Source organism: Drosophila pseudoobscura, chromosome 3, assembly GCF_009870125.1.
Source record: "Drosophila pseudoobscura strain MV-25-SWS-2005 chromosome 3, UCI_Dpse_MV25, whole genome shotgun sequence".
NCBI classification, from domain to species: domain Eukaryota; kingdom Metazoa; phylum Arthropoda; class Insecta; order Diptera; family Drosophilidae; genus Drosophila; species Drosophila pseudoobscura.
Window position 1 is genome coordinate 13,159,404 of NC_046680.1, and position 7,530 is coordinate 13,166,933.

The window sequence follows — 7,530 nt, forward strand, 5'->3', positions numbered from 1 at the left end:
CTGCGCCTGCTGATCCCCAGCACACTGGGCCCTAGCCCATACGCTCGGTAAATGGTTTGAAATGCCTGGATATTTTCAGATGTGCGTCTGATTGCCCCACTGTGGCCCTGCCGCAAGCTGTTGGAGATTGGAAAGCGTTTATTGATTTTCCAATAGGACAGAACAGTGAGGGCCAAAAGTAAGGCTTTATTCGATTCGATTATATGGTGCAAACGCCATCGATAACAGTTCGATGGCGAAATTCGATACGATTTTGTTGTGAACGTGCTCGATTAAGTTTACAATTAATGGTGCAATGAATAGAGAATCGATTTGGAGTTTGGAGGCCACTTTGGAGATGGAAGCATACAATCAGCAGTCAGTGTCTTTGACGTCACAGCGGGTGTTGGGCAGTGGGTGGAGCAGGGCCGTAATCCGTGGGCTCTACGTGGGCTATACGTGTGCTCTACGACCCCCAATCCCAGTTGGGCTGAGTCCAAATATAGCCTGTGTCTGTCATGGAGCAGTAAGCATTGTAATAGCGTCCCGGGGAGCTGTAAACAGTGAAACGAGACAAGCATCCCCTGTGCATCAGCGGACTCGCCGTCGAGAAGATGGTCACGTAACGCACTCACCGGCAGTAGGAGTACTGTGGACACTTGCACCGAAACAGGCTCTGGAACTCCTCCTTGCACACCTCGTTCCACCAGCAGGTGCGCTGCAATATGATCAAACAATCCAAGGGGGAGGGGTTAATTAAGCCAATCTCCAGCTCCACTCACCCGCACACCACAGACCTCGGTCATATAGCCGTGAACGCTCTGGTCCGAGTAGCTTCGCTTCGTTAGATGCGCCTGTGCATCGGCCGGTGCGGGCACCAGGAGCAGGGACAGTCGGAGGCAGCAGCCCAGAAGCAACCACCGCGACGCCAAGGGCAGCCCTGTGATCACCTTAACACAATTAGCAACAAAATAATCAAATTACATTTTTTTATTTTTCAAATTATTTTCCTTTTTCCATTATGGTCTGACCTTTCGCATCGTTTCGGTTACTAATGGCCTGTTTTTGCAGGTGCTGCTTTTTGTATTTTTCGTTATTGGTTTTTAGTTTCACTTAAAGCGGGGGCTTTTCTTCATAACTTTCACTGTACTTCCTCACGTGGTACATGCATGTCCTGTGACGAGTGTCACGTGGCAACAACTGCTGGGGCTGGGCGTTCGGCAAAGCAACTGCAACGGGAACTGGAATCGGGACCCCAGTCGTCGGCTTTTCGCTTTCTCTAGACACACACACACACGTGTACTCTTGCACATGCAGAAGTCCCTCTGTGTGTGCGTGTGTGTGTGGAGGGTTCTTTTCCCACTTTTCGTCTGAATGGGGGCCACATGCAATTACAGGGTGAATCATGCGAAAAAGGTATTTATATTCATGAATGGGGAATGGGGATGTGTGCACCCTATAGGCATGTATCTTGGATGAAATCTTGACACAATACATTTCTTGATCAAATTCTTTTGTTTTGTTTGTCAACATTTCCCCGACGTCATCTCGCACGCGACATGACTCAGCATACCCGCGGAGGCAGAGATGCTTTAAATAGTTTGAAAGCTCATTTAGCTGCCAAAAGTATTTTCATATTGGCCACGTCAAATCAGCCATCTCAACAGGTAGAAAATTATGAAAATCTCCTGATATACATGTATATGTATATATGTATGTATTTATGAATATATGTACACCCACATATGCATACAATATAGCAATTTTAGGGCGTATATTCTGGCATTTTCTATTAAATCATTTTGTTGTTTCATTTGGCACATCTGGAAAACACTTTCCAGGGCCAAATGTGTGTGTGGGCTGAATGATGTAGTCTAGTATCGTTTAGATAGAAAGTAATACCTACAAAATATAACAAAATCCGGCAAACAAACATAAACTGCGCCTGTGATGTGATTCATATTTGGTTTGCCCTAGAAAATTCCGTTCTTAACTAAGTTGTTATAGAATATTCCACAGGTCATCGTCATAGACGGGCGTCAGTGTCTCCCACGACAAGAAATCTTTGGAATATTCGCACAAAACCGATACATGCTTATAAGTGCGGTATACAAGCTCTGTGTTCTCTATACAGAATGTATGACGCTCGCCTAAAATTAGATGAGAAATAAATTTTCATATTTTTAGCACAGACTGTAAACAGACTGGTGAGGGTATAAAACCGAGTGATTTTTGGGAGAGCTCCATCAAAAGTGCTTTAGCGGCGAATCAAGAAAGATCGGGAATACGAAATATATAAAAGAATCAAAGGTACAAATCGGAGGATATATAGAGGACTATTTGCGCCATTAGCTTACCGTTCGTATCGTTTCTCCATCTCCATCAACGTAGATGTCCGTTGTGCCCCTAATGTTCCGCGACTGGTGGGATGAGATTGACTTTCCGATGCGCACATCGCGCCTCTTGGACCAGCATTTCGGCCAGGGGATGAAGCGCGACGATCTGATGTCGTCGGTGTGGAACTCCCGGCCCACAGTTCTGCGCTCGGGCTACCTGCGTCCCTGGCAGAAGAACAGCCTGCAGAAGCAAGAGTCCGGCTCCACGCTCAACATCGACAACGAGAAGTTTGAGGTTATTCTGGATGTGCAGCAGTTCTCCCCCAACGAGATCACCGTGAAGATCGCCGACAAGTTCGTCATCGTCGAGGGCAAGCACGAGGAGAAGCAGGACGAGCACGGCTATGTGTCTCGCCAGTTTTCCAGGCGCTACCAGCTGCCCAGTGAGTTCGAAGCTCTTTTTCGTTTAGAATCTTCCAGTTCTAACCAGAATCCCTTTCCTTCCCTTACCTTCCATTGTAGGTGATGTCAATCCAGACAATGTCACCTCCTCCCTCTCCTCGGACGGTCTACTGACCATCACTGCCCCCATGAAGAAGCTGCCCCCACCATCGACCGAACGCGTCGTGCAAATCACACAGACTGGTCCCTCCTCAAAGGAGGACAATGCCAAGAAGGTGGAAACAACAACGACCTAGGCCCCTTAGTTGAGATTTTTATACCAAACCGAGAGTTACAATAGTTAGTAGGTATATATCTATGTATTTGTCCCTATGATATTGGGCTTTTATTAAAAAAATTACCAATTAAAACGAATGCAAATTTTGTAATTGTAATTGGTGGAAAATTAGGTACCCTATACATACTATAATCTGATTATTTTCACGCCAAACTACAAATGAGAAAGAGTGTTTTCTATCTCGTATCATCTGCCAAGATTATATTTGCCCATGTATTTATTCATTTATCATTTAGGATCATTTAGTAGCAGAAGCTCATCCAGCGTTACGGCCTTCTCCCCCAGACACCGCTGTATGTAGTGGTTCGCCTTCTCTATCTGCTCGCCGGACAGCTCATCTTTGTATCCGTTCACCTTGCCACGACGAACGAAACTGCAAGATCGCTTGCTACATCAAATGTCCTACAAATAAATAAGAATCTTTTACTTACTTGTGCTTTTCCTTGCCGGCATCTTTGTGATTCACTTGCGATATCTCCCACAGATGATTCGTAGTTGGATTTTCTGTACTCAAAAAAATACCAAAAAATAGATGAACTTAATTTAAGTGACATACTCACTTTTCATCTCTTCAAAAGACAGATGCTTGAGCAGTTGATCCATTGGCTGATCCACTATGGGTTTGTTCAGAAAGCGACACAGATCCTCGACCACAGCTCGGAGATCCTTCTTCATGCGCTCGAAGCTCGTGTAGTACAGCCAGGGCTCATGGCGCAGCTGATAGAACTCGTGGGCGTGTTCGATGGCATTTCTGAATGTGGCATCTGTGTCAAGATTCTCTTCGATAAACTGTGCCAAGGTCTTGCCGTAGTTGTGGCCATAGGTCACGCCATGATAGTACCGAGAGACCAAGGCATCGAGGGGATTCCGAAACACGTACACCACTTTGTGCCGCTTCTGCCACAACTGGGCAGGCAGCAGGGGCAGCGGCAGATGGGACTTGATGACCCGCGGCGAGTCAACATCATGGACAGCAAAGACCTTACTATCATCCCCGTGTGCGTTGAAATTAAACCTAGAAATGAATTTGTTTACCATCCATCTTTTTGTTGGCACGAGTATTTCTAAACTTCTTCTTACTCGACGAATGGACTGCGCAGTTCCAGGTCTTTGGCCAGAGCCGCCTCGAAGTTGCAGTCGTTGATCAGCAGCCAGACCAGCTCTTGCATCCAAGTGGTGCCACATTTTGGCAGCGTCACCACCCACACGTCATCGTCTCGCACCTCCAGATCGTGAACGGCATCGAGAAAACGCTGAGAGTTGCTTTTGAAGAACAGTTCACGCTTAGACCAGTCTTTGTCGATGAGGCCGGTCGGATAACTCTTAGGCGTGACCCGTTCACTTTCCATGACGGCAGCTTACTGAGTTTTCAAAACGAAAAAAACGTACATATGTATCTACTCGTATAATAGAGCTACAACTGAGGGAAAGTGTACGCTCTTTGGGCGCTCGTTCTCTCTGGTTGAACACTAATTCAGCGGCTGATAAGGTTGTTATTGCTGCTGATGTTTATTGCAATGTAATTGGAGTAACCCATGATACGCTCCTCTCTCTTCAGCAGATAGCAGATAGTGGGCGATAGAGAGTGTCAATCAAGGGACTGGGGCCTCCATTCGGGGGCTGATTAAGGGGCCTTTTATAAACAAGAATATGTAAACACTTTACTTCTAGTTGCAGAAGCCCGATACATACCATATACATACTCACACTTACATAGACAGAGGGTATGCCATCATTTATAAAACATATATCACCACAGCTTACAGACTATTACACAATGTTATACAATATACGAGTATGTATGTACATTATAGCGAAACGACTAACTAGACGATTACTTGCTGTAGTTTGCAAAGTCATCCATGTTCAATTTGTAGTCGCGCAGATTGATGTCCGACCAGAGATCGAACTCCCGTATGATGTCAGCGGTGAGCTCATCCTTGTGGCTGCCAACGACACCGCGACGAACGAATCTGTGCGAAGAAGAACAGCTGGTAAGGATCTTTGCGGATAACTCTCGTTAAGCATTGCAAAATCTCACCTGAATTCCTCCACTTCGCGGCCGGCGGCCGCCTTCATGCTCTCAAACTCCTTCACATGATTGCAGGCGGGATTGTCGCGCATACTTTCGAAGGACAAGTGCTGTGTCATCTGCTCCACCTGTTCCCCGGTGATCGGTCGTTGCAGGAACGCTGCCACCTCTCGGATGACGTCGCCCAACTGGGCCTTCATGCGCTCGTAGCTGGTGAAGAAGATGTGCGGCTCGTGGCGCAGCTGCCAAAAGTCGAGGACATGGGGCCAACAGGGCGTGAAGTTCACATAGCCGTCGATGAAGGAGTGCATAAAGTCCGACTTGGTGCCCTGGTAGCCGACCATGCCGCGCCAGTGATGGAAGTACGAGATGGCCGCATCCTTGGGATTGCGGTAGACATAGATGATCTTCGGCTTTTTCGTCCAGATCTGGCGAGGCAGCAGCCAGGCCGGCAGGTGGGACTTGATTAGACGCGGCGATGGCATGGCATTGGCTGCCTCGATCGTGTCGTGGGGGACATTGGGCACAACCCCATTGAACCTTAAAGAGGAAGGAAAATACAAATAGGAATTAGTTGCCAGGAGCTCCACTCCAATGCTTTGCACAACTCACTCCAGGAAGGGCGATCGAAGGGTCAGATCCACGGTCTTGGCCGTCTCGAAGTCGCACTGGTTCATCACCAGCCAGGTGAGCTCCTGCATCCAGGTGGTGCCGCATTTGGGAAGCGTCACAATCCACACATCGTCCTCACGTACCTCGAACTCATGGACACGATCGAGCACGGGCTGAAAGGTGTCAGCCAGGCGGCAGAAGCGATGCTCCCACTGGCCCACCACTGGGACTGTCGGCTCTTGGGTGGAAAAGATCGAGGAGTAGCCGCCACTGATGGCCAGCTTGTCGATCTGCTCGAAGGGCACGCTCTTGGCAAAGAAGCTCGACTGCGGCATGGCGATAGTCCCGTATACGGCTTAAACGATCGATCGAACTGAACGTCTCGGCAGTTGGGGCCGTATTAAACGCAGCTTGAGAAATCAAAAGCGATCGGAGCAGAATTTCTCGCCTCTGTGTAGGTTGATGATGGGCGCGTGACACGATCGTGAGTGCGGAAAGACATACATATAAGAACTTGCACGATCTTGAGATCAAACTGAACTTCTCCAATTGTGGGGGTCGGTGTGCGCCATAAGAACTGATTAGCTTTATGATCATTAGTAAATGAAATATGATTGACGGAGTTGCTCAGCATCAAATGATCCACTGATCCCTGGATCACGCCACCATCTCGAATTTACTCATGAGATTATGCAATTAGCCCCTCGCTCCGTTGACACACAATACAATACTAGTATCCACATCCACACGCGTAACCGGACTCGTTTCTTACCGAATCGCGCCTCGATTTTCGAGTTGCATGAAGCGATCGTGCTGTAAACCTGGCCCGGAACGAGAGACTTTCTTTGTTCGGGACACCTTTCTGTTTAGCCGAAGAAAGTTTTTGGCTTTGTTTACCTTTCGATTGACGCTTTGGCAAGTGAAATTATGCCCCCTTTTTTGGCACCCATAAAATTGAAAGAATACCTTGCTTCGGTCGGACAAAACAGGTTGTTTGAATGCATGGTGGGGGTCGGCCATACGCCATAAGAGTCGATCATGTTTACGATTATTATTGAATGAAATATGAATGAACCAGACGCTAGCATTCATTATATAATTTATTGATAGAATATCCCACCGTACAATGGCCTGAGGCGCATTCCAACATTTACAAACTGGTTCCAACCTTGACCCGAAATTTCCCTTTCGCAGTTTTTTTTAGATTATCTTTTTTTTAATTTTTATTCGTATTATTTGCATTTTGTTTTTCATTTTGTTTGGGTTGTTGTTTGTTTTCATTTGTAATTGGTTTTTACAATAAATTTGACTAAATCTTAACATTTATAATCCTTAACCTGCAAGGAGCAAACAGATGTAGTAACAAATATACATAGTTGTATGTATGTATGTAAAGATTTATCATATGTATGTGTGTTCAGAAACATATAGTATCGTATCTATATATAATATTTAATATAACACATGAATTGTTTAGCGTTTTATCGTATTATATATTGTATGTATGTCTATGCGCAATTTTTGCGAATTATTTTTCTTGGTTTCCACTATTTTGTATTTTTCATTTCAGTATATTCTGGTTGTAATTTATTTTATTTACGCCAATACAACATACAATTAAACACACATATTAACAACATTAAATATGCATATATATATTCCCTTATCGCTCAGTATTATGTACGTTTATATGTGTATGCTTCATTGCGTTTTTGCGATCTGTTCCAGTAGAAAGGTGGGAGGAAACGAAAGCAAGATCAACGTCAGGCGACTCATTCAGTTGGGTCTTTGATTTTTTATGATACTCTAGGGTCGGGCAGGTCTAGGGGTTC

General features: G+C 45.8%; 4 protein-coding genes across 5 annotated transcripts; 1 reads left to right on the plus strand and 3 right to left on the minus strand.

The window, feature by feature from the left end:
• Positions 1–141: 141 nt before the first annotated feature.
• On the minus strand, positions 142–1,381 carry LOC4804534 (uncharacterized). The gene is made up of 4 exons (XM_001361045.5): positions 1,011–1,381; positions 777–929; positions 615–697; positions 142–533 (listed from the first exon to the last, which is right to left on the minus strand). Exons 1-4 carry the CDS (start codon positions 1,017–1,019, stop codon positions 446–448), a joined length of 333 nt encoding a protein of 110 aa, XP_001361082.3. The 5' UTR covers positions 1,020–1,381; the 3' UTR covers positions 142–445.
• Positions 1,382–2,158: 777 nt separating this feature from the next.
• l(2)efl (lethal (2) essential for life) lies at positions 2,159–3,131 on the plus strand. The gene is made up of 3 exons (XM_001361046.4): positions 2,159–2,289; positions 2,371–2,758; positions 2,838–3,131. The coding sequence occupies exons 2-3, from the start codon at positions 2,371–2,373 to the stop codon at positions 3,011–3,013; spliced, it is 564 nt and encodes a 187-aa protein (XP_001361083.2). The 5' UTR covers positions 2,159–2,289; the 3' UTR covers positions 3,014–3,131.
• On the minus strand, positions 3,076–4,428 carry LOC4804536 (sulfotransferase 1E1-like). Its single transcript, XM_001361047.4, has 4 exons — positions 4,135–4,428; positions 3,615–4,069; positions 3,486–3,558; positions 3,076–3,427 (listed from the first exon to the last, which is right to left on the minus strand). Exons 1-4 carry the CDS (start codon positions 4,401–4,403, stop codon positions 3,283–3,285), a joined length of 942 nt encoding a protein of 313 aa, XP_001361084.3. The 5' UTR covers positions 4,404–4,428; the 3' UTR covers positions 3,076–3,282.
• A 335-nt stretch (positions 4,429–4,763) lies between these two features.
• Positions 4,764–6,117, minus strand: St1 (Sulfotransferase 1). 2 transcript variants are annotated; one of them, XM_033377938.1, is made up of 3 exons: positions 5,699–6,117; positions 5,096–5,626; positions 4,764–5,045 (listed from the first exon to the last, which is right to left on the minus strand). In XM_033377938.1, the coding sequence occupies exons 1-3, from the start codon at positions 6,031–6,033 to the stop codon at positions 4,889–4,891; spliced, it is 1,023 nt and encodes a 340-aa protein (XP_033233829.1). In that variant the 5' UTR covers positions 6,034–6,117; the 3' UTR covers positions 4,764–4,888. The 2 variants fall into 2 exon arrangements, with proteins under 2 accessions (XP_033233829.1, XP_002138556.3); XM_002138520.4 differs by having other exon boundaries at positions 4,769–5,027; positions 5,699–6,115.
• Between the last annotated feature and the right edge of the window lie 1,413 nt (positions 6,118–7,530).

Coding starts and splice junctions, on each gene's coding strand:
- LOC4804534 (XM_001361045.5), bottom strand. Junction 698..776: donor TTCACGGCTATATGACCGAG/GTCTGTGGTGTG, acceptor ATCATATTGCAG/CGCACCTGCTGGTGGAACGA. Junction 534..614: donor CCACAGTACTCCTACTGCCG/GTGAGTGCGTTA, acceptor CACTGTTTACAG/CTCCCCGGGACGCTATTACA.
- LOC4804536 (XM_001361047.4), bottom strand. CDS start 4,403: ATGGAAAGTGAACGGGTCACGCCTAAGAGTTATCCGACCGGCCTCATC. Junction 4,070..4,134: donor CTGCGCAGTCCATTCGTCGA/GTAAGAAGAAGT, acceptor ATTCATTTCTAG/GTTTAATTTCAACGCACACG. Junction 3,428..3,485: donor GCCGGCAAGGAAAAGCACAA/GTAAGTAAAAGA, acceptor GCGATCTTGCAG/TTTCGTTCGTCGTGGCAAGG.
- St1 (XM_033377938.1), bottom strand. CDS start 6,033: ATGCCGCAGTCGAGCTTCTTTGCCAAGAGCGTGCCCTTCGAGCAGATC. Junction 5,627..5,698: donor CTTCGATCGCCCTTCCTGGA/GTGAGTTGTGCA, acceptor TTCCTCTTTAAG/GTTCAATGGGGTTGTGCCCA. Junction 5,046..5,095: donor CGCGAAGTGGAGGAATTCAG/GTGAGATTTTGC, acceptor GATCCTTACCAG/CTGTTCTTCTTCGCACAGAT.